At 44.7% G+C, this 25,567-nt stretch overlaps 1 protein-coding gene across 1 annotated transcript in view; it reads left to right on the forward strand.

The window, feature by feature from the left end:
- The window catches only part of LOC126234348 (juvenile hormone acid O-methyltransferase-like), a 110,091-nt gene that overhangs the window by 25,530 nt on the left and 58,994 nt on the right, over nt 1-25,567 (forward strand). The window contains exon 3 of the mRNA XM_049943035.1: nt 7,282-7,505. Within this exon, the coding sequence (XP_049798992.1) occupies nt 7,282-7,505 (224 nt within the window). The remainder of the gene's footprint in view (nt 1-7,281; nt 7,506-25,567) is intronic.

Raw genomic sequence — 25,567 nt, forward strand, 5'->3', positions numbered from 1 at the left:
CCTGGGTGCGCGAATGGCAAAACGTCATTTTTTCGGATGAATCCAGGTTCTGTTTACAGCATCATGATGGTTGCATCCGTGTTTGGCGACATCGCTGTGAACGCACATTGGAAGCTTGTATTCGTCATCGCCATACTGGCGTATCACCCGGCGTGATGGTATGGGGTGCCATTGGTTACACGTCTTGGTCACCTCTTGTTCGCATTCACGGCACTTTGAACAGTGGACGTTACATTTCAGATGTGTTACGACCCGTGGCTCTACCCTTCATTCGATCCCTGCGAAACCCTACATTTCAGCAGGATAATGCACGACCGCATGTTGCAGGTCCTGTACGGGCCTTTCTGGATACAGAAAATGTTCGACTGCTGCCCTGGCCAGCACATTCTCCAAATCTCTCACCAATTGAAAACGTCTGGTGGCCGAGCAACTGGCTGGTCACAATACGCCAGTCACTACTCTTGATGAACTGTGGTATCGTGTTGAAGCTGCATGGGCAGCTGTACCGGTACACGCCATCCAAGCTCTGTTTGACTCAATGCCCAGGCGTATCAAAGCCGTTATTACGGCCAGCGGTGGTTGTTCTGGGTACTGATTTCTCAGGATCTATGCACCCAAATCGCGTGAAAATGTAATCACATGTCAGTTCTAGTATAATATATTTGTCCTATGAATACCCGTTTATTATCTGCTTTTCTTCTAGGTGTAGCAATATTAATGGCCAGTAGTGTAGAAGTACATTATAACGTCTATCATTATGTTTAATCCTAATCGTACGATTACGCAGCACTGTTATTTGTGGATGATTTTCTGACAATTTGTATGACCCTGAAGATTAAACCTCATCCACATGCAGTTATTTATAGTCCTTCCCAAAAATTCTATAATACTCGTTTTCATGTGGGAGAATGGCGAGTAGTGTTTTGTTCCATATCGTTTCATTACTGACTTAAATTGTCAAGGAATTGTCTTGGTGTGTTCACATAAAATCACATGCTGCCACGCTTTCAGAAAAATCGTTGGTGTGGTAAGGCCAGGGGAAATGTTGCCGTCGGCGCATTTGCAAATGCCCATACGCTTCTTCGGATAATTTTTTGAAATAATAATTTGTTACAACAGTGAACAAAATTGATGAAAGGGTCTTCTCCCTACATAGCACAGAACCTGAATGATTCCTATTGAATGAGAGCAAAACGGGGGGAGGGGGGCAGCGGGGAAGGGGGAGAAAAATGAATTCTCATTGGACTGCCCTGGACTGCCCTGGATGACCTAACCGCAAGCCAAAAATGCACAACTGCATCAGCTGTGATACGACACGAAATCTCATTTGAAGGTTACGTCTCGTGCCCACAGATCCTCTGCTGGTCACACCAGTGATCTCTATCCAAGTCAAGTTCAGGTTCTCGTCCTTCTCCTCAGAGGTAACGAGTGAAGAACACGCTGATAACACAAAATTGGAATATCTATGGAGTGAGGAGGCAGATGAGCAAAACAGAATTTTTGTCGCCAATTTACATTGATTCCAAAAGTGACGTGAATAGAATCCGCCATAACGCTTGCTGGTAAGCGCCCTGCAAATTTTGAATGTCATCACATCCCCAGTATAGATAATTCCCGCCAAAAAAATCGTGTATTTTCTATGTACGTGTCATACGCATTTTTCAATTAATAATTTATATATATACAAGCACCCAGAGGGAATAATAAGATTGGACGACCAAGACGAAGTGCTCGGATTAAAAAGGGTGTAAGACAGGGAGTCTTTCCCCCTACTTTCTCTGCATCGAAGAAGCGATGATGGAAATAAAAGAAAGATTCAGGAGTGGGATTAAATTCAAGGTGAAACGATATCAATGATACGATTCGCTGATGACATTGCTCTCCTACGTGAAAGTGAAGAAGAATTACACGAATGGAATGAACAGGCTAATGAGTACAGAATATGGATTGCCAGCGAATCGAAGAAAGGCGAAAGTAATGAGAAGTAACAGAAATGAGAACAGCGAGAAACTCAACATCAGGATTTATGGTCACGAACTACAAGTTAAGGAATTCTGTTACCTAGGCAGCAAAATAACCAATGGCGGACGGAGCAAAGAGGATATCAAAAGCAGACTAGCACTGGCAAAACGAACATTCCTGGCCAAGACAAGTCTACTAGTATCGAACATGGGCCTTAACTTGAGGAAGATATTTCGGTGAATGTACGTTTGGAGCACAGCATTGTATGGTTGTGAAACATGGACTGTGGGAAAACCGGAACAGAAGAGAATCGAAGAATTTGAGATGTGGTGCTACAAACGGATGTTGAAAATTAGGTGGACTGATAAGGTAAGGAATGAGGAGGGTCTCTGCAGAATCAGAGAGGAAAGGAATATGTGGAAAACACCGACAAGGAGAAGGGACAGGGTGATAGAACACCTGTTAAGACATGAGGGAGTGACTTCCGTGGTGCTGGATGGAGGTGTAGAGGGCAGAAACTATAGAGGAAGACAGAGATTGGAATACATCCAGCAAATGATTGAGGACGTAGGTTGCAAGTGCTACTCTGAGATGAATTGTCATAGGAGAGGAATTCGTGGCGGGCCGCATCAAACCAGTCAGAATATAGATGACTCAAAAAAAATTACATTTGATATGTGGAATGAATTTGGTTTATTGCTTTTAAGACGTAAATGCAAAAGTATATCGCTCGTTTGCGATATCTGTCACAGTTCAAATATCGTAAATTGGCCAGGGATTTCTTAGGTTTGGCTCTGCACCTGATGGTATAGCTAAGTCTCTGTTTCAATAACTTATGCTGCGGCGTGATTGCGGAGTGCTTTGCCAGTACGTCAAAGTGGGTGCGTCGCGAAAGGAATGTGGAGCTATGAGATGTAGCAGATTAGCGATTTATCACACAATGAAATATTTCTGTGTTTGCATTCTGGCACAATTTTTTAAGTCTTTGTTCAACCGCGGGGAAACTGAAAATTTAGCACCACATAACCATTCACCTCGTCTTAGAACATCTGTGATTACTGTAGAATTAACTACAATGGATGGTTGATTGATTTTGGGGGGGGGGGGGACCAAACAGCGAGGTCATCGGTCCCTTCGGATAAGCGAAAGATGGAGAAGGAAGCGGCCGTGCCCTCTCAAAGGAACCATCCCAGCATTTACCTCAAGCGATTTAGGGAAATCACGGAAAACCTAAATCAGGATGGCCGGACGCGGGTTTGAACCGTCGTCCTCCCGAATACAATAGATGGAAAACAATATGATATGAAGGGAATGATTTAGTCTATCATTAGAGATTTCATCTCCATTTGAACATTGCTCAAATTATGTCAGGATTCAGCATTTTGAGTGGTAGCAGATTTCCACACCACCGAATCAACCTAGCAATTGTCTCATAAATATATGATCATATGGTAATAGAAATTAGCTCTACAATTTTATGCCTTCACTACAATGTGTCTGAATATTAGTCAACACATCAAGCACCTGTTACTAATATGATAACTATAATTAGAAGTTTGTGGCCGTTACATATGAATTATGTTTTCCTCATTTGACATATACTGAAGCGCCAAAGAAACTAGTATAGACATGTGTATTGAAATACAGAGGTATGTAAACAGGCAGAATACGACTCTGCGGCCGGCAACACCTATATAAGACAATGAATGCCTGTCGCAGTTGTTAGATAGGTTACTGCTGCTACAGTGGCAGGTTATCAAGATTTAAGTGAGTTTAAACGCGGTGTTGTAGTCAGTGCACGAGCCATGGGACTCAGCATCTCTGACATAGCAATGAAGTGGGGATTTTCCCGCACAACCATATCACGAGTGCGCCATGAATATCAGGAATTCGGTAAAACGTCAAATCTCCGATATCGCTGTCGCCGGAAAGAGATCCTGTAAGAACGGGACCAACGACGACTGAAGAGAATCTTTCAGTGCGACAGTAGTGCAACCCTACCGCAGGTTGCCGCAGATTTCAATGCTCGGCCATTATCAAGCGTCAGAGTGCGAATCATCCAAAGAAACATAATCAATATGGGCTTTCGGAGCGCAAAGGCCACTCGTGTACCCCTGATGACTGCACGACACAAAGCTTTACGCCTCGCCTGGGCCCGACATTGGACTGTTGACGAGTGGAAACATGTTGCCTGGTCGGACGAGTCTCGTTTCAAATTGTATCGAGCGGATGGACGTGTACGTTTATTGAGACAACCTCTTGAATCCTTGAACCCTGCATTCAGCAGGGATCTGCTCAAGCCGTTGGAGGCTCTGTAATGGTGTGGGGCGTATGCAGTTGGAGTGATATTGGGCCCCTGATACGTCTAGATACGACTCTGACAGGTGACACGTACGTAAAAATCCTGTCTGATCATCTGCACCCATTCAAGTCCATTGTGCATCCTGACGGACTTGAGCAATTCCAGCAGGACAATGTGACACCCCACGCGTCCAGAATTGCTACAGAGTGGCTCCAGGAACACTCTTCTAAGTTTAAACGCTTCCCATGGCCACCAATTTCCCTAGACATGAACGTTATGTTGAGTGGTACTTAAGTAAATAAATTAGTGAAATCAAAGTGAACTAGAAATTAGAATATAAATGAAAAACTTGGTTTAGTTTAGAGAGTTACATACTCGCAAACAGCGGGCAGAACAGCAGAACAGAAGAGACAATGACCGTGAAGTCAGCAAGTTCCACATAAGCGGACGCTGTCGATTCAGCCGTCGGGGCATCGCCCGACCGGCTCATGTGTTTCGCAGTTGTCGCATGTGAGCAAAGGCCAACTGGGCGAGACGGCGACGCGAGATACACACCGCTACGCGTAATCAGACGCCGCCGCCGCCGCCACCGCCGCTGCCGCAGCAGAAGACTTCACAAACGACACAGCTGCCGCTCTCCGAACCAGAACATTCCGTAAGATACAGTTGTACAAATCTTCAATAAAAGTTATCTTATGTAAAAATGATGTTTCATTCGACCTCATACCCGAGCCAAGGAAGAACCCACCCTGCCCACATGTTGTTAAGAGAGAAAAGTTAATTTATTTAATATTTTCACCCTGACAGAATGCTTTAGAATGCTCATCCTGACAATTGGCTTGCATCAAAAGAGAAAACCCAGTTACATTTAGTGACAGAAGTGTCACATTTAGTAACACAACTGTTACAGTTATGAGCATATCTGGGATGCCTTGCAACTTGTTGTTCAGAAGAGATCTCCACCCGCTCGTACTCTTACTGATTTATGGACCGCCATGCAGGATTCATGGCCTCAATTTCCTCCAGTACTGCTTCAGACCTTAGTCGAGTCCTTGCCACGTCGTGTTGCCTCACTTTTGCGTGCCCGTTGGGGACCCTACACGATACTAGGCACGTGTACTAGTTTCTTTGGCTCCTCAGTGTATTTCATTTAGCAGCCATAGCACCAATGATTACGCTATTTGATGAAACGTATCCGGATACTTATTAGAGGATATTAATATGGTGTTCGATTACAATTCGCCTTCATTGCGGTCTGAGCTCTGCTACAGACACTTTCAGTGAGGCGTCGCGAAGCTGTGGTCCCAGTCAGTCAGAACGTGAGGTCTGGTTGGTTTTGGTTATCCTAGGTTTTTACTTCACGTTATCACCTCACAATCGCATCACCAACGGTCGACTTGGGGAGCCCGGGAAGGAGAAATGTCCCTGATTGGATTTGTTATTCAGGTGACATCCAACAACTAGTCTACTTTTGATATAGACTTTCTGCTCTTACTGATCCCCTACTGGAAACACAATACTCCCTGACTCTTCCATATTCATATAATGAGTTGTTTTCAGATGATCAGTACATACGAAGAGGGAAAAGCCAAGTGATTCATGGTCCGAGGAAAATATGAAACAAGCAGTAACTTGTGTTGTAGGCAACTTGTCTGGATAAACTGCCAGCAATGTGCTACTTGGTTTCAGCAAGTGTGCGTAGGTGGAAAAAGGACGAAAAGTGTTTGCTTATAGTAAATGCATCAGATTTTGACACTTAAATACATTGTATGGATTAGCCTCTTGATACGTGGAATAGCCCCACCATTTTTTATATACCTTGATTTCTGCCTTCTTTGGATGCTAGTTTAATACTTTGCTCGTGTAAAGGAATTTCGACCACTTATATACTGGAATGTATTCGCAATCAACATACCATAATTGTATCACATTGATAGATTTTTTAAAAAAGTTTCGTATTGTGTCGGCCGGAGTGGCCGAGCGGTTGTAGGCGCTTCAGTGTGGAACCGCGCGACCGCTACGGTCGCAGGTTCGAATTCTGCCTCGGGTATGGATGTGTGTGACGTCCTTAGGTTAGTTAGGTTTAAGTAGTTCTAAGTTCTAGGGGACTGATGACCTCAGATGTTAAGTCCCATTGTGCTGAGAGCCATTTGAACCATTTTTCGTATTGTATTACACGGGGCATAGCCCGCCCGGCTAGCCGTGCTTTCTAACGCGCTGCTTCCCGAGCGGGAAGGCGTGCCGGTCCTCAGCACGAATCTGCCCGGCGGATTAGTGTCGAGGTCCGGTGTGCTAGCAGCCTGTGGATGGTTCTTAAGGTGGTTTTCCATCTGCCTCGGCGAATGTGGGCTGGTTCCCCTTATTCAGCCTCAGTTACATTATGTCGGCCATTGCTGCGCAAACACTGTCTCCATGTAGGCCTACGCATACACCATAATTACTCTACCACGCGCTGGTTCTAGGCGCTACAGTCTGGAGCCGCGCGACCGCTACGGTCGCAGATTCGAATCCTGCCTCGGGTATGGATGTGTGTGATGTCCTTATGTTAGTTAGGTTTAAGTAGTTCTAAGTTCTAGGGGACTGATCCTCAGAAGTTAAGTCCCATAGCGCTCAGAGCCATTTGAACTCTACCACGCAAACAATGGGGTTACACTCGTTTGGAATGAGACGTTCTCTGGAGGGGGGGGGGGGGGGGGGAGTGTCCACTGCTGGCCAAACTGCACAATAAGCTGGGGTTCGGTGTGGGGCAGCGGTGGGGTAAGTGGACTGCTGTAGTCTGTTGTGGGGTTGTGTACCACTGCGGGCTACGGCGGGGACGAAGCCTTTCCATCGTTTCTAGGTCCCCAGTACATACATACAAATGAGGCTTACGGTTGAAATGAGTGGAATAGTCCCGCTGTACCCTGAGTGTAAAGCTGGACGGATCTTCACGTGTCAGCTGACTCAGACGTCGTTTTCCACATAGCGACGCCAGGCGCTGTGTTACATTTCACGCGGAGGACCGGACCTGTGTGCAGGTGTTGGCGCCGTGGCTGCCGCGCGGCACCAAGATCGTGGCGTGCGACATCAGCGCCGAGATGCTGCGCTACGCGCAGGCCAACAACTCGCTGCCCGGTGTCGTGGCGTACGAGCGCCTCGACGTGACGGACGCGCTGCAGCTGGAGCAGAGCGGCGTGTGGCGGCGAGGGCCGTACTCCAAGGCGTTCGCCTTCCTGCTGCTCCAGTGGCTGCCCGACAACAGGTCAGCCTGCACTCTCTCTCTTTCTCTCTTCCGCAACCCTCCTGGCTTACAGAGGCCGAGGAACAACTTAAATGGACAAAAATCAAACAATGGAAAATCCAGGATGGAATGTAACAATATTGTGAGTTGTGAAACTTCCTGGCAGATTAAAACTGTGTGCCGGACCGAGACTCGAACTCGGAACCTTTTCCTTTCGCGGGCAAGTACTCTACCAACTGAGCTACCCAAGCACGACTAGCGCCCGGTCCTCACAGCTTTACTTCTGCCAGTACCTTGTCTCCTACCTTCCAAACTTAACAGAAGCTCTCCTGCGAACCATGCAGAACTAGCACTCCTGAATGAAAGGATATTGCGGAGCCATGGTTTAGCCACAGCCTGGGGGATGTTTCCAGAATGAGATTTTCACCCTGCAAGTTTCGCAGAAGAGCTTCTGTAAAGTTTGGAAGGTAGGAGACAAGGTACTGGCAGATGTGAAGCTGTGAGGACGGGGCGTGAGTCGTGCTTGGGTAGCTCAGTTGGTAGAGCACTTGCCCGCGAAAGGCAAAGGTCCCGAGTTCGAGTCTCGGTCCGGCACACAGTTTTAATCTGCCACGAAGTTTGATATCAGCGCACACTGCGCTGCAGAGTGAAAATCTCATTCTGGATTGTGAGTTGTGTTTGCGTGAGTGTGTATGTGTGTGTTTGCCATCTAATTCTGACGAAGGCCTTACTGGCCGTAAGCTATTATTAATGAGTCTTTTTGTTGTGCCTATATGCGACTCAGCATTTTCACAATATCGTTAAATGGACAAAAAGTCTGTCATGTCCTAGGAGACATCACGCTAATAGCTTGAAGCGCCGCCTCTGTCCTTCATTACTGCCTTGCAACGTTGTCATACTTTCGAACAGTACACAATACAGATTTTGTATTTTTCATTATACTCAAAATTGTTTTACGAGTACCTGAAAGCTATCAGATAAAGTCTTTTAGATCAGGAAACATTTCGCTGAAAACATCAATGCTTAACTACTCAGCTGGAGGTGACTATTATTAACGATAAATTTAACGGATTCTAGTCCGTTGGAGGGGTGAATCTCTTGGAGTTGCGTTGCATTTTGTCTTAATACACACTAAGACACTGTAGTGATACGTCCCATTCGTTGAATGACAGGTATCACGTCCTTCAAACATATGTCACACAAAAGATGTTCGTGTCAAAGTAGTCGATAAGTGGTGGGGACCCTACTGTTGGGAGGCGTTTTAAATCGTAGTTCAAATGGCTCTGAGCACGATGGGACTCAACTGCTGTGGTCATAAGTCCCCTAGAACTTAGAACTACTTAAACCTAACTAACCTAAGGACATCACACACATCCATGCCCGAGGCAGGATTCGAACCTGCGACCGTAGCGGTCGTGCGGTTTCAGACTGTAGCGCCTTTAACCGCTCGGCCACTCCGGCCGGCTAAATCGTAGTTGCTGATACCAGAGCTAACGATCCAGTGACTGTACGGAAGTGGGTAGCAGTCAGGCAACCCTACCTGCTGAGGCGGAGATAGGAGTTCCATGGAGAGGGCGGTAAAATATCTTCTCGTATGGTTTGTGGTACTTCTAATTCATACACATCTAAAGCATTTGTAAGTCTTCCACAAACAGCAATTCGTGCAAGTTTGTACAAACTGTCCATTATACAGAAATGTACATACTGTTTCTGGCAGCTCGTCACAGACAATAGACGTTTTCGACGTGTAGTCAGAGGACATTTTCAGTTATCAATACTTACATGTCTGTCACTCCAAAAAGACAACTTTTACACGCGCCAACCTTTTGCTGGCGTGGGTGCTTGCTCAGATAATTGTCCTAAAAGGACAAATTATCTCGGCGGGACAGTGACGCCGCCATCGCGACCTTGGGACCCGGGGGGCCCCTTTTTTTTTATCAGTTGCTGACCCTCGAATCATGAAACGACGCGATGCAGTCATGTTTCGATTCATGAGGGTCAGCAACTGATAAAAAAAAGGGGCCCCCCGGGTCCCAAGGTCGCGATGGCGGCGTCACTGTCCCGCCGAGATAATTTGTCCTTTTAGGACAATTATCTGAGCAAGCACCCACGCCAGCAAAAGGTTGCCCGACACGTGCTGTTCGATAATGTAATGTATATAAAAGGCGGTAATGATTTATTTATTTTAGTCAGCAAAATGTCTTGGGTAAATCAGTATTTAAGCACGGGCAACCATGGCTCTATACAATACGACGGAGGTGTTTTATATCCGGGACCAGAGGAAGACATTGAAATGGCCCAGGTAAATCATCATCGTCGTCTTCGGAATCAAATACTTGGCTTAATGAGCCACCACAACGTACACTTCTGAATAAAGGACTATTGGCACAGAACATGCACCAATGGCTATATTGCTTAATTTGTGGAGGACAAATTACACCATTTGAAAAATATGGTGGCTTGGTAACCATATTAATTTTCATACCAATGAGAAGTGGTTGTAGTAGCGGATTTTGCCAGCAATCTGATAATTTATATAAGCAATTTTCACAAATGGTAAATACGAATTGCTTATAAGTAATTTCATAAAAAAACATTTTAATTTTAAATCGACTTTGCCAGAATGTAGTAGTATCGAAGAAAGACATTGTGGTTAAAGCGAGTGTTTCCCATGGAACTGGAATTCCAGCTCTTATTTTGGAAGCTGCTTCTATTGCATCATTCACAATTTCGTTAATCATCGGGACATTTTCACTTCTATCAAAAATATAGAATTCTGGCAGTCTATATGAATTTAGCATGAAATTGAATTTTGAATATCTGAATTGCAGTAAAATATCTTCTCGTATGGTTTGTGGTACTTCTAATTCATACACATCTAAAGCATTTGTAAGTCTTCCACAAACAGCAATTCGTGCAAGTTTGTACAAACTGTCCATTATACAGAAATGTACTTACTGTTTCTGGCAGCTCGTCACAGACAATAGACGTTTTCGACGTGTAGTCAGAGGACATTTTCAGTTATCAATACTTACATGTCTGTCACTCCAAAAAGACAACTTTTACACGCGCCAACCTTTTGCTGGCGTGGGTGCTTGCTCAGATAATTGTCCTAAAAGGACAAATTATCTCGGCGGGACAGTGACGCCGCCATCGCGACCTTGGGACCCGGGGGGCCCCTTTTTTTTATCAGTTGCTGACCCTCGAATCATGAAACGACGCGACGCAGTCATGTTTCGATTATCGAACAGCACGTGTCGGGCAACCTTTTGCTGGCGTCGGTGCTTGCTCAGATAATTGTCCTAAAAGGACAAATTATCTCGGCGGGACAGTGACGCCGCCATCGCGACCTTGGGACCCGGGGGGGCCCCTTTTTTTTATCAGTTGCTGACCCTCATGAATCGAAACATGACTGCGTCGCGTCGTTTCATGATTTGCGGAAGAAACATCTCCACGAAATCAAAGAACGCAAAATGTTAAACATAATAAATGTATTGTAATTGTTAATTATCAAGTTGAATATCAGAAGTTTTATGTAGGTACTGTAGGAATCAGTATACAACTTGGTAATTGTCCTCATTTTTCATGCATTGCGTTGTAATTTTGAAGATAACATAAGAAACTGAATTCAGTCTCGCTTCTTATTTATCTCGTGGAGTGAATGAGAACGAGAAGTTAATTTCCACCAGCATTATCTGCAGCCTGTAAATCTTAGCCACATTGGAGGGAGAAGGCACATGGATTCAGGTCACAGACTACCTGGACCCTGATTAATAATAATGGCGACCGAATATTCAATAAGCAACATTCATTGTATATAAACGAGTGTTCAGGTGGCAACTTACTTAAGTGGTTGGTGCATAAGGTGAAGCATAACAAACCTCCACTCAGCCCAAGCCAACCTGAACACTCCACGTGGCGACAATGACAGGTTGGCTTGGGCTGAGTGGAGGTTTGTTATGCTTCACCTTATGCACCAAACACTTACGTAAGTTGCCACCTGAACTCTCATATATACAGGGTGTTACAAAAAGGTACGGCCAAACTTTCAGGAAACATTCCTCACACACAAAGAAAGAAAATATGTTACGTGGACATGTGTCCGGAAACGCTTACTTTCCATGTTAGAGCTCATTTTATTACTTCTCTTCAAATCACATTAATCATGGAATGGAAACACACAGCAACAGAACGTACCAGCGTGACTTCAAACACTTTGTTACAGGAAATGTTCAAAATGTCCTCCATTACCGAGGATACATGCATCCACCCTCCGTCGCATGGAATCCCTGATGCGCTGATGCAGCCCTGGAGAATGGCGTATTGTATCACAGCCGTTCACAATACGAGCACGAAGAGTCTCTACATTTGGTACCCGGGTTGCGCAGACAAGAGCTTTCAAATGCCCCCATAAATGAAAGTCAAGAGGGTTGAGCTCAGGAGAGCGTGGAGGCCATGGAATTGGTCCGCCTCTACCAATCCATCGGTCACCGAATCTGTTGTTGAGAAGCTTACGAACACTTTGACTGAAATGTGCAGGAACTCCATCGTGCATGAACCACATGTTGTGTCGTACTTGTAAAGGCACATGTTCTAGCGGCACAGGTAGAGTATCCCGTATGAAATCATGATAACGTGCTCCACTGAGCGTAGGTGGAAGAACATGGGGCCCAATCAAGACATCACCAACAATGCCTGCCCAAACGTTCACAGAAAATCTGTGTTGATGACGTGATTGCACAATTTCGTGCGGATCCTCGTCAGCCCACACATGTTGATTGTGAAAATTTACAATTTGGTCACGTTGGAATGAAGCCTCATACGTAAAGAGAACATTTGCACTGAAATGAGGATTGACACATTGTTGGATGAACCATTCGCAGAAGTGTACCCGTGGAGGCCAATCAGCTGCTGATAGTGCCTGCACACGGTGTACATGGTACGGAAACAACTGGTTCTCCCGTAGCACTCTCCATACAGTGACGTGGTCAACGTTACCTTGTACGCAGCAACTTCTCTGACACTGACATTAGGGTTATCGTGAACTGCACGAAGAATTGCCTCGTCCATTGCAGGTGTCCTCGTCGTTCTAGGTCTTCCCCAGTCGCGAGTCATAGGCTGGAATGTTCCGTGCTCCCTAAGGCGCCGATCAATTGCTTCGAACGTCTTCCTGTCGGGACACCTTCGTTCTGGAAATCTGTCTCGATACAAACGTACCGCGCCACGGCTATTGCCCCGTGCTAATCCATACATCAAATGGGCATCTGCCAACTCCGCATTTGTAAACATTGCACTGACTGCAAAACCACGTTCGTGATGAACACTAACCTGTTGATGCTACGTACTGATGTGCTTGATGCTAGTACTGTAGAGCAATGAGTCGCATGTCAACACAAGCACCGAAGTCAACATTACCTTCCTTGAATTGGGCCAACTGGCGGTGAATCGAGGAAGTACAGTACATACTGACGAAAGTAAAATGAGCTCTAACATGGAATTAAGCGTTTCCGGACACATGTCCACGTAACATCTTTTCTTTATTTGTGTTTGAGGAATGTTTCCTAAAAGTTTGGCTCATCAGCGCCCGTCACACGACAGGAAAATGTTGTCGACCCACCTAACTTGTACACTTAACGAATGGGTAAAAAGATTCTCCTACCTTGCCCGATTTAGGTTTTCTTGTGGATGTGATAATCACTTCCCAAAAAAGTGATGAACATAAGAGTTTGTCACATAAACTGAAAATAAAAATTTAAACTTTTCACTCGAGGGAAGACTTGAACCTAGGACCTCTCGCTCCGTAACTGCTCTCGCTAACCACGGGACCACGGCGATCCTTGACTCCCAGTATCCTTGATGTTGCCTATCTTCGCATGGACTACTCAGTTTGTATATTTTACTAATTTTTTTCATAGTTCCACACAACTTCTTCCTGTTTTCTCGATTGATTTGTGTTCAGTTTTTCAAGGCCTATCCATTGTGCCAACTTATAACTAAATCTGAGGGGGGTGCGATGGGGAGGTTCCCTTGTTAGCTGGCCGTGCAGACCGCCCGCCGAGCCTCGCCATGCCGCTGTACGCAAATATTGCAGTAGATTAAAATTTATTTTACTACCACACATCGCTGTCCTTTTCAGCGGAACTGGGGGAAAACGCATGTAAAACCAATCTTTTTGTTAGTTTTTTATTTGAGTTTCAATGAATGAAACAATTAATTGTTAAAGTGATAAAAGTGTTTTAAAAACAGGATTGTACAAAATTAATTGTATGTTCTTTTTTGGCGTGGTACGAGCAGGAAACAGGTGGGCAAAGTTTGCGCGCAAGTTACAAATGATCGCTGAGAATTGGGAAAGCAGGGAAACTCTTTGCTGCTGGGAATCTCATCAAGGATTGCCTGGTCGACTCGGTGGCTTGTATTTGTCCACCAGACCTCACGGAAAATTTTTAAAAAAATAGCTCTTTCGCCTCAAACTGTTGCTCACAGAGTCGAAGATATGGTCTCAGATATGGAGCAGCAATTAATGGAGAGAGCGGAAAACTTCATTTCACTTTCTATCGCTCTTGACGAGTCCGCGGACGTTGCGGACATATCTCAGCTCGTTATATTCATTCGAGGTGTCGACGAGAATCTGCGTGTCACCGAAGAATTTCTCGATCTTATACCATTAAAAGACACAACCACGGGTTTGGATATTTTTCTAGCCATGGAAAACGTGTTAGAGTCAATGGGGTTTAAAATAGGAACGCCTGACCAGTGTAACAACGGATGGAGCCCCTGCGCTACAAGGGATACGCAATGGATTTCTGAGTTACGTCAGGTCAAAAATGACTGAAGTCGGCTGTTCCTTATTCACGACAGTCCATTGTCTGATACACCAGGAGGCACTTTGTGCGAAGATTGTCAACATAAAAAATGTTATGGACACAGTTCTTCGAACGGTTAATTATCTTCGCTTGCATGGACTCACACATCGCAAGAATTTCTGGCTGATATCGAAGCGGAATACCCGGACATCCCCTACCGCACCGAAGTAAGATGGCTGAGCAGAGAAAAAGTGCTTCATCGGTTTTTCCCCTTGGGGGCGAAATAAATACCTTTTTGGAAATGAAAGGAAGTCCAGATGAATTACTTTGTGATCCTAAGTGGATGGCGAATTTGGCTAAGATCATTTAAATACTTTGAATATTTCACTCCAACGCGAAAATCACTATGTCGTTAATTTAGTGCAGACGACACAAGCATTAAAAAAAAACACTTATTTTGTGAGAAAAACAATTGCGCGAGAAGAATTGTGGACACTTTCCTGCACTAGACAGCGTTAAAGAAGATATGGATTTTTCAGATTATGTTGCAATCATTTACGAATTACAAGAACGGGTTGAAAACAGATTTTTGGAGATAAGTGAGCTTCAATCGGCCTTAGATATATTTGTTCGCCCGTTTTCCCTACGGCATAGCACGTCTCACAAGTGCTTCAACTAGAGCTGATTGACCTGCAGTGCCATATCCGCCTGAAGGACCGCTTTCTCATGTGTAAAACTTTGGATTACTTTTACAGCTGTCTTCCACGAGAGAAATATCCTCTTTTGCACAAGCACGCGGCCTAAGTTCTCTCAATGTTTGGTTCCACGTATATCTGTGAGCGCTTTTTCTCTCTTTTAAAGCTTGCTAAAGCTAAGAACCGTTCATTACTTGGCGATAAAAATTTGACTAATTCTTTGAGGTTATCAGTCTCAGGGAATATTGTACCAAACATTGACAAAACCGTTTCCTCGAAAAAGAAAAAAGTGTAAAATGTTAATTGTCTTCTTTACCAATGTTGACTGTAAGAATTAAAGAGCTTTATAACCTTAATTCTATTTTTTAATAAATTTTCAAACTTGGTCGCTTAAAATTATTATGTACAAAACAGCAAACTAAGGATCCGATTTCTAAACTCTGAAAAGGGATACAAAGAGATGTAGCCCGAAGTACAACAAAAAATATTTACTTGTAGTGAAAATGAGACTCTACATCCCTTACATAAAGTTATTTCTAAAACAGAATATTTATGACTCTAGTTCATTTAAGAAACAGATATATTTTTCAGAAGACGCCTATTGTACATATGACGTGTGTGCATGTGCTGTACTAATAGAATGAAGCTGTGGGTCAGAAGACAACTAAGATGTTCTTCAGAATGAGATTTTCACTCTGCAGCGGAGTGTGCGCTGATATGAAACTTCCTGGCAGATTAAAGCTGTGTGCCCGACCGAGACTCGAACTCGGGACCTTTGCCTTTCGCGGGCAAGTGCTCTACCAACTGAGCTACCGAAGCACGACCCACGCCCGCTACTCACAGCTTTACTTCTGCCAGTACCTCGTCTCCTACCTTCCAAACTTTAAAGAAGCTCTCCTGCGAACCTTGCAGAACTAGCACTCCTGAAAGAAAGGATATTGCGGAGACATGGCTTAGCCACAGCCTGGGGGATGTTTCCAGAATGAGATTTTCACTCTGCAGCGGAGTGTGCGCTGATATGAATCTTCCTGGCAGATTAAAACTGTGTGCCCGACCGAGACTCGAACTCGGGACCTTTGCCTTTCGCGGGCAAGTGCTCTACCGACTGAGCTACCGAAGCACGACCCACGCCCGGTACTCACAGCTTTACTTCTGCCAGTACCTCGTCCCCTACCTACCAAACTTTACAGAAGCTCTCCTGCGAACCTTGCAGAACTAGCACTCCTGAAAGAAAGGATATTGCGGAGACATGGCTTAGAGCACTTGCCCGCGAAAGGCAAAGGTCCCGAGTTCGAGTCTCGGTCGGGCACACAGTTTTAATCTGCCAGGAAGTTTCATATCAGCGCACACTCCGCTGCAGAGTGAAAATCTCATTCTGGAAACATCCCCCAGGCTGTGGCTAAGCCATGTCTCCGCAATATCCTTTCTTTCAGGAGTGCTAGTTCTGCAAGGTTCGCAGGAGAGCTTCTGTAAAGTTTGGAAGGTAGGAGACGAGGTACTGGCAGAAGTAAAGCTGTGAGTACCGCGCGTGGGTCGTGCTTCGGTAGCTCAGTTGGTAGAGCACTTGCCCGCGAAAGGCAAAGGTCCCGAGTTCGAGTCTCGGTCGGGCACACAGTTCTAATCTGCCAGGTAGTTTCAAGATGTTCTTCGATTCTTGTTTTGGATATTGTTGTCTAAAGCTTTTGCGTAGTAATTCTGCCACACGAACACTAGTTGTTACCTAAACGGTAAGTGGTTTGCTTGTTTTACCGCTCATCGGCCTCTTTTACAGAGGTGTGCTTCCTCTGTTGTTTTGTTTGCGTTGGATCTGACTGCGGGACAGTCCAGCGCAGAGCAGTGGTGTGCGGTCTCACTCGCTGTGCAGCTCTCTCTCTCTCGCTCCTATGGCGACACTAGCGACACACGATCGCGGACGGGGCGCTGAACTACACTTCTTGGATGAGCCTGCTTTAGATCATCAAAGTCCCGAGCTCTTTGGAGGACCCTGTCCATAACAGCCCAAACGTTCTCAATTGGGGAGAGATGTGGCGACCTTGGTGGCAAGCACAAAGACAAGTAGTAGAAACTGTTGCAGTCTCTGGGCAGGCATTAACTTGTTGAAATGTACGCCCACGACTGTTTGCCATGAAGAACAACAAAACGGGGTGTAGAATACCGTCAACGTACCGCTGTGCTGTATGATGTTGATCTTTGGTTTGTGGGGCGCTCAACTGCGCGGTCATCAGCGCCCATACAGAGTCCTAATTTTTACACAGCCCAGTCTAGCCACTGTCACGAATGATATGATGAAATGATGAGCACAACACAAACACCCAGTCCATGGGCAGAGAAAATCCCCAACCCGGCCGGTAATCGAACCTGGGACCCCGTGATCCAGAGGCAGCAACGCTAGCCAATAGACCACGAGCTACGAACCTGTGCTGTATGGATGCCGTACACGACAACGATAGGGGTCTTGGTATGAAAGGTACAACCCCTCTCCAGACCATCTCCTCTAGTTTTCGGGCCTTAAGGCGGGCGACAGTTATGTTGGTATCCCACCACTATTCAGGGTTTCTCCAGACACGTCTGCGGCCTGGAATCACACTGACTGGAGGAGCATCGTCTTCAAAGATGAGACCCGCTTCGGAACGAGCCCCCGTAGCTCTACCTTGGCCAGCAAGGATGCCGGATCTCCGCCCAGTTGAGAACGTTTGAGTATTATGGGCAGGTCCCTCCAACGTGCTAGGGGTTTTGACGATCTAATGCGCCAATTGGACAGAATTTGTCACAATATCTCACAGGACGACATCCAACAGTTCTGTTAAGCAATGCCAAGCTGAATAACTGCTAGCACAATGGCCAGAAGTGGACCAATGCGTTAATGATTTGCTCATTTTGTGAAGCTGTTCTCTTGAATAAGGCATCCAAATAGTTTGAAATTGTAATCATTTGTTTACTTCTACATGTACATCGCACCAACCCTTTCAGTCCCATTCGGATAATTCGTTCGTGGTGTATCCTTTTGTCTTTTGTCTCAGAGTGTAAATGACTTACCAACAATCCTTATTGTCTCTTAGCATTAACGATTTATTTGACACTTCATAATTTTTCATTAATAAACTTTAATACAAAATCTAGAAAATCTGAAAACTTAAGCTGATATGTCTTGAACTCACTAGCCTAGTTGACTAACTGATCTACTGATGTCTGTGCACACAGCTGCAGTCCCTTAAACAATACTACGACAGTTTTAAGTATTAAGGGTATACATATTATGTGTTAATTACAATGAAAAAGGACGACACAAAAAATTTGGCTTGCGACTTCAAGGTCAAGAAGAAGTATAAATATGTTTTCAAGTAACCGTTTTCTCAATTTCAAAGTTTTCTATACTAAATTTTTTGTAAAACTAATGTGTTTAACAGTTACAGTACAAGTATGCTAATTACTTCTAGGATGCTTAATTATTTTAATTAGTATCACTTAAAGACGTTTCAATGTTATAGTCACATTATTTGGTGCATCTAGTTATGAACCCCCCCATGAACCATGGACCTTGACGTTGGTGGGGAGGCTTGCGTGCCTCAGCGATACAGATGGCAGTACCGTAGGTGCAACCATAACGGAGGCCAGACAAACATGTGGTTCCTGAAGAGGGGCAGAAGCCTTTTCAGTAGTTGCAGGGGCAACAGTCTGGATGATTGACTGATCTGGCCTTGTAACTGTTGTCTCTAGACAAGACAGCCTAGACACAATGAGAGGAAGCCGAAAGGCACGCGCTTAAACTCACGCAGGCTGGCGTGAGGTCTGAAACAGGATACGTAATGAATGCTATAAAGAAAAGTACGTAGCTTCTGGAATACTTAACTTTAATCCACATTTGTAGAACATCGCTCTTGTACAGATATAATCTCCATTTTCACTATACACTGGTAATGGCGCCTTGCTAGGTCGTAGCAAATGTAGCTGAAGGCTATGCTAACTATCGTCTCGGCAAATGAGAGCGTATTTGTCAGTAACCCATCTCGGGCAAAGTCGGCTGTACAACTGGGGCGAGTGCCAGGACGTCTCTCTAGACCTGCCGTGTGGTGGCGCTCGGTCTGCAATTACTGACAGTGGCTACACGCGGGTCCGACGTATACTAATGGACCGCGGCCGATTTAAAAGGCTACCACCTAGCAAGTGAGGTGTCTGGCGGTGACACCACAGTAACATTAACCAAAACAGCCTTGCTGTGCTGGTACTGCGAACGGCTGAAAGCAAGGGGAAACTACAGCCGTAATTTTTCCCGAGGACATGCAGCTTTACTATATGATTAAATGATGATGGCGTTCTCTTGGGTAAAATATTCCGGAGGTAAAATAGTCCCCCATTCGGATCTCCGGGCGGGGACTACTCAAGAGGACGTCGTTATCAGGAGAAAGAAAACTGGCGTTCTACGGATCGGAGCGTGGAATGTCAGATCCCTTAATCGGGCAGGTAGGTTAGAAAATTTGAAAAGGGAAATGGATAGGTTAAAGTTAGATATAGTGGGAATTATTGAAGTTCGGTGGCAGGAGGAACAAGACTTTTGGTCAGGTGATTACAGGGTTATAAATACAAAATCAAATAGGGGTAATGCAGGAGTAGCTTTAATAATGAATAAAAAAATAGGAGTGCGGGTTAGCTACTACAAACAGCATAGTGAACGCATTATTGTGGCCAAGATAGACACAAAGCCCATGCCTACTACAGTAGTACAAGTTTATATGCCAACTAGCTCTGCAGATGATGAAGAAATAGATGAAATGTATGACGAGATAAAAGTAATTACTGAGATAGTGAAGGGAGACGAAAATTTAATAGTCATGGGTGACTGGAATTCGTCAGTAGGGAAAGGGAGAGAAGGAAACATAGTAGGTGAATATGGACTCGGGGGAAGAAATGAAAGAGGAAGCCGCCTTGTAGAATTTTGCACAGAGCATAACTTAATCATAGCTAACACTTGGTTCAAGAATCATAAAAGAAGGTTGTATACCTGGAAGAATCCTGGAGATACTAAAAGGTATCAGATAGATTATATAATGGTAAGACAGAGATTTAGGAACCAGGTTTTAAATTGTAAGACATTTCCAGGGGCAGATGTGGATTCTGACCACAATCTATTGGTTATGAACTGCAGATTGAAACTGAAGAAACAGCAAAAAGGTGTGAATTTAAGGAGATGGGACCTGGATAAACTGAAAGAACCAGAGGTTGTAGAGAGTTTCAGGGAGAGCATAAGGGAACAATTGACAGGAATGGGGGAAAGAAATACAGTAGAAGAAGAATGGGTAGCTCTGAGGGATGAAGTAGTGAAGGCAGCAGAGGATCAAGTAGGTAAAAAGACGAGGGCTAATAGAAATCCTTGGGTAACAGCAGAAATATTGAATTTAATCGATGAAAGGAGAAAATATAAAAATGCAGTAAATGAAGCAGGCAAAAAGGAATACAAACGTCTCAAAAATGATATCGATAGGAAGTGCAAAATGGCTAAGCAGGGATGGCTAGAGGACAAATGTAAGGATGTAGAGGCTTGTCTCACTAGGGGTAAGATAGATACTGCCTACAGGAAAATTAAAGAGACCTTTGGAGAGAAGAGAACCACTGTGGTGTCACTGCCAGACACCACACTTGCTAGGTGGTAGCTTAAATCGGCCGCGGTCCATTAGTACATGTCGGACCCGCGTGTCGCCACTTTGTGATCGCAGACCGAGCGCCACCACACGGCAGGTCTCGAGAGACTTACGAGAACTCGCCCCAGTTGTACGACGACGTTGCTAGCGACTATACGGACGAAGCATTTGCTCTCATTTGCCGAGAGACAATTAGAATAGCCTTCAGCTAAGTTAATGGCTACGACTTAGCAAGGCGCCAATTGTAACAGTGCATGTATCTTACGATTCTCATTTGTATAGTCAAGAGAGATGTACCAAAGGAAGCATTAAAAGTTAAGTATATTCCAAAGATACGTATTTTCTTTATAGTATTCAATACGTATCCTGTTCCAGACTTGACGCCAGTCGGCGTGTGTGTACGCGTGCCTTTCGGCTTCCTCCTCAGTGTGGCGTGACTAGCTTGTTACGCCACAACAACCACTTGTATGAATATCAAGAGCTCAGATGGCAACCCAATTCTAAGCAAAGAAGGGAAGGCAGAAAGGTGGAAGGAGTATATAGAGGGTTTATACAAGGGCGATGTACTTGAGGACAATATTATGGAAATGGAAGAGGATGTAGATGTAGACGAAATGGGAGATAAGATACTGCGTGAAGAGTTTGACAGAGCACTGAAAGACCGGAGTCGAAACAAGGCCCCGGGAGTAGACAACATTCCATTAGAACTATTGATGGCCTTGGGAGAGACAGTCATGACAAAACTCTACCATCTGGTGAGCAAGATGTATGAGACAGGCGAAATACCCACAGACTTCAAGAAGAATATAATAATTCCAATCCCAAAGAAAGCAGGTGTTGACAGATGTGAAAATTACCGAACTATCAGTTTAATAAGTCACAGCTGCAAAATACTAACGCGAATTCTTTACAGACGATTGGAAAAATTGGTAGAAGCGGACCTCGGGGAAGATCAGTTTGGATTCCGTAGAAATGTTGGAACACGTGAGGCAATACTAACCTTACGACTTACCTTAGAAGAAAGATTAAGAAAAGGCAAACCTACGTTTCTAGCATTTGTAGACTTGGATAAAGCTTTTGACAATGTTAACTGGAATACTCTCTTTCAAACTCTGAAGGTGGCAGGGGTAAAATACAGGGAGCGAAAGGCTATTTACAATTTGTACAGAAACCAGATGGCAGTTATAAGAGTCGAGGGGCATGAAAGGGAAGCAGTGGTTGGGAAAGGAGTGAGACAGGGTTGTAGCCTCTCCCCGATGTTATTCAATCTGTATATTGAGCAAGCAGTAAAGGAAACAAAAGAAAAATTCGGAGTAGGTATTAAAATTCATGGATAAGAAGTAAAAACTTTGAGGATCGCCGATGACATTGTGATTCTGTCAGAGACAGCAAAGGACTTGGAAGAGCAGTTGAACGGAATGGACAGTGTCTTGAAAGGAGGATATAAGATGAACATCAACAAAAGCAAAACGAGGATAATGGAATGTAGTCAAATTAAGTCGGGTGAGGCTGAGGGAATTAGATTAGGAAATGAGACACTTAAAGTAGTAAAGGAGTTTTGCTATTTAGGGAGTAAAATAACTGATGATGGTCGAAGTAGAGAGGATATAAAATGTAGACTGGCAATGGCAAGGAAATCGTTTCTGAAGAAGAGAAATTTGTTAACATCGAGTATAGATTTAAGTGTCAGGAAGTCGTTTCTGAAAGTATTTGTATGGAGTCTAGCCATGTATGGAAGTGAAACATGGACGATAACTAGTTTGGACAAGAAGAGAATAGAAGCTTTCGAAATGTGGTGCTACAGAAGAATGCTGAAGATAAGGTGGGTAGATCACGTAACTAATGAGGAGGTATTGAATAGGATTGGGGAGAAGAGAAGTTTGTGGCACAACTTGACTAGAAGAAGGGATCGGTTGGTAGGACATGTTTTGAGGCATCAAGGGATCACAAATTTAGCATCTGAGGGCAGCGTGGAGGGTAAAAATCGTAGAGGGAGACCAAGAGATGAATACGCTAAGCAGATTCAGAAGGATGTAGGTTGCAGTAGGTACTGGGAGATGAAGAAGCTTGCACAGGATAGAGTAGCATGGAGAGCTGCATCAAACTAGTCTCAGGACTGAAGACCACAACAACAACAACAGTTATGAACCATCTTGAAGATCATTATGTACAGAACTGTTTACAATCTGAATTATCAGACTCGACATTGTTAAGCAATTTTTCGAGAATTTTGTACTCCTTAATTTTTCAGAGTTGCACTACCTGAGAAAACCATTATTATTCTGGATTTAAAAAATGTCATTTAAAAAAATGGGAGCACTTACATACAAAATTCCGAACTGTTGTATTTTTGTAAGTAAAATAGCATTACTAACTTTGACGGGACATTTATTTGTTCTAGATAGTTTTAGATGAATAATAACTTTGATATGAATAACTCAAACGTAAATTTAAGTTAACATAATAAAAGATATAATATATGGAATAAACATTACATGCTGCTAATCGTATATACATTAATAGTTTTGTACCGTGATTATTAGTAATAAGATGTATAGGGTATACTTCAGTGTTAAATTTCTGTCTGTTACATCACAGTCTCGATTCGACAAGGAAGAGACTCCACGAGTTTCTACATATATGCTGTACCCAGCTGAAGTGACTCATTGGTACATGCAAAAACATCCGTCATGAAACATACACAAGCCTCCACGTAGTTTCCCATTATGAGCTAGTCAAAATAGTCCTGCAAACAATGTAGGTAGTGGAAGTTTCTCTAATGACGTATGGGTTAAACAACGGAAACGTTACTGACGTCCATGTGGTAATTGGAATCACTCACGATAGTAGCGTCAACGCTTCACTTCGTTTCTGTATCTCATAAGAGTGATAAGTGCGACAGCGCCAATCAGCCTAGGAAAGTGTTAACGAGAAGCGACGCCCACTGCCCTCCACCGTACCGCACTGTCGTTTCGCAAACTGGTTAGCTTGCCTTGACTCGGTGCACGTGTTTCAGAGGCTGCCATCACGCGGACCGTTTCGTGCGTTTGGGGCAGCGCGTCGCCATGACGTTCACAGAGTGACAGAAGGTCAGCACGGATCGCGGGGCTGTAGTAAAGACCTGAGCACAGGCACGTATCCCGGTGGCGCGGCTCTTGGCCTCAAGCTGAGCTGGACAGTTCGTGTCGCTGAAGTGCACACCACTGCATCGGATCGGCCACACAAAGGACAGTTCTTAAGCTGCCGGCATCGCTACCGTCAGCGCCAACTTGCCTCAGCCTACAGGTTAACCAACGCGGCCGGTGGAGCTGTGTGCACCTGCAGGCGTATGCATACACTGTGCCCGTCCAAAAAGTGCCGAGACTGACTTCACTCCTGGCATATAACCGACGTCACGGCAGTTAACTATACTGGCAGTCTGAACTAACAACTGTAACCAACAGACGTACATTCGACCACTCAGTTGTGCTCAGTCAGTGTTAAGTAGTCGAAGCGTAGCTGTAATATGTCAACGTTGTTGTTTACAAAACGAAATGGAGCAACACCTCTAAATCAACTGTTGACGACATTCTCCAGAACCAAAACAAAAAGGAATTAATGAGGCTGATGAACAGGGGCAGCATCTCGTTGATTCCTGTAAGAGTTCGACCTAGGTTTGCATCTGCACTCAAGGGATCATTGGCCGTCATCGCCTTAATTATATACTGAAGCGCCAAAGGAACTGGTATCGGCACAAGTATTCAGATACAGAGAAATGTAACAGGCAGAGTACGGCACGGCACAACACCGACAGAAGACTGTTGACGAATGGAAACATGTTGCCTGGTGGGACGAGTCTCGTTTCAAATTATATCGAGCGGATGGACGTGTACGGGTATGGAGACAATCTCATGAATCCATGGACACTGGCCGGCCGTTGTGATCGAGCTGTTCTAGGCGCTTCAGTCCGGAACCGCGCAGCTGCTACGGTCGCAGGTTCGAATCCTGCCTGGGGCATGGATGTGTGTGGTGTCCTTAGGTTAGTTAGGCTTAAGTAGTTCTAAGTCTAGGGGACTGATGACCTCAGATGTTAAGTCCCATACTGCTTAGAGCGATTTGAACCATTTTTGAAGCATGGACCCTGGATCTCAGCAGGGGACTGTTCAAGATAGATGGTGGAGGCCCCGTAATGGTGTGGGGCGTGTGCGGTTGGAGTGGTATGAGACCCCTGATACGTATAGATACGACTCTGACAGGTGGCACGTACGTAAGCATCCTGGTCACCTGCATCCATTCATGTCCATTGTGCATTCCAACGGACTTGGGCAATTCCAGTAGGTCAATGCGATACCCCACACGTCCAGAATTGCTACTGAGTGGCTCCAGATACACTCTTCTGAGTTTAAACACTTCCGCTGGCTACCAGACTCCCCAGACATGACCATTATTGAGTATATCTGGGATGCCTTACAACCTACTGTTCGGAAGAGACCTGCACCCCCTCGTACTCCTTCCGATTTATGGAAAGCCCTGCAGGATTCATGGTGTTAGTTCCCTCGAGTACTACTTCAGACATTAGTCGAGTCAATGCCACGTCGTGTTGCAGCAATTCTGCGTGCTCGCGGAGCCCCTACAGAAATGTCTCGTCCAGTACTGATTTTGTGAAGATTATAATGAATCGTCGCATCTCCACAGGCTACTGTTTGCTTTCGAGAGAAGGGTGAGTGATCGCTATCCATCTCCATCATCGTTGCTACCATTCCGCTGAAAGTATGGTATAAGATTACCTTGAAGACCATACAGGACCCGTATTTATCCATTCCGAGACTACTGGTAGCTGGTCTGAATGTCAAACGTTTTTGCCCACCGCATTAGGCATGGTAATGTGTTATGCTTTTGGTTTTCCCATACTTTTGTCCACTCACTCGAGGCGTAGCACCTGTACACGGCGCCTGTAGCAATTTAACGAC

This window comes from Schistocerca nitens, chromosome 2 (assembly GCF_023898315.1).
Source record: "Schistocerca nitens isolate TAMUIC-IGC-003100 chromosome 2, iqSchNite1.1, whole genome shotgun sequence".
NCBI classification, from domain to species: Eukaryota; Metazoa; Arthropoda; class Insecta; order Orthoptera; family Acrididae; genus Schistocerca; species Schistocerca nitens.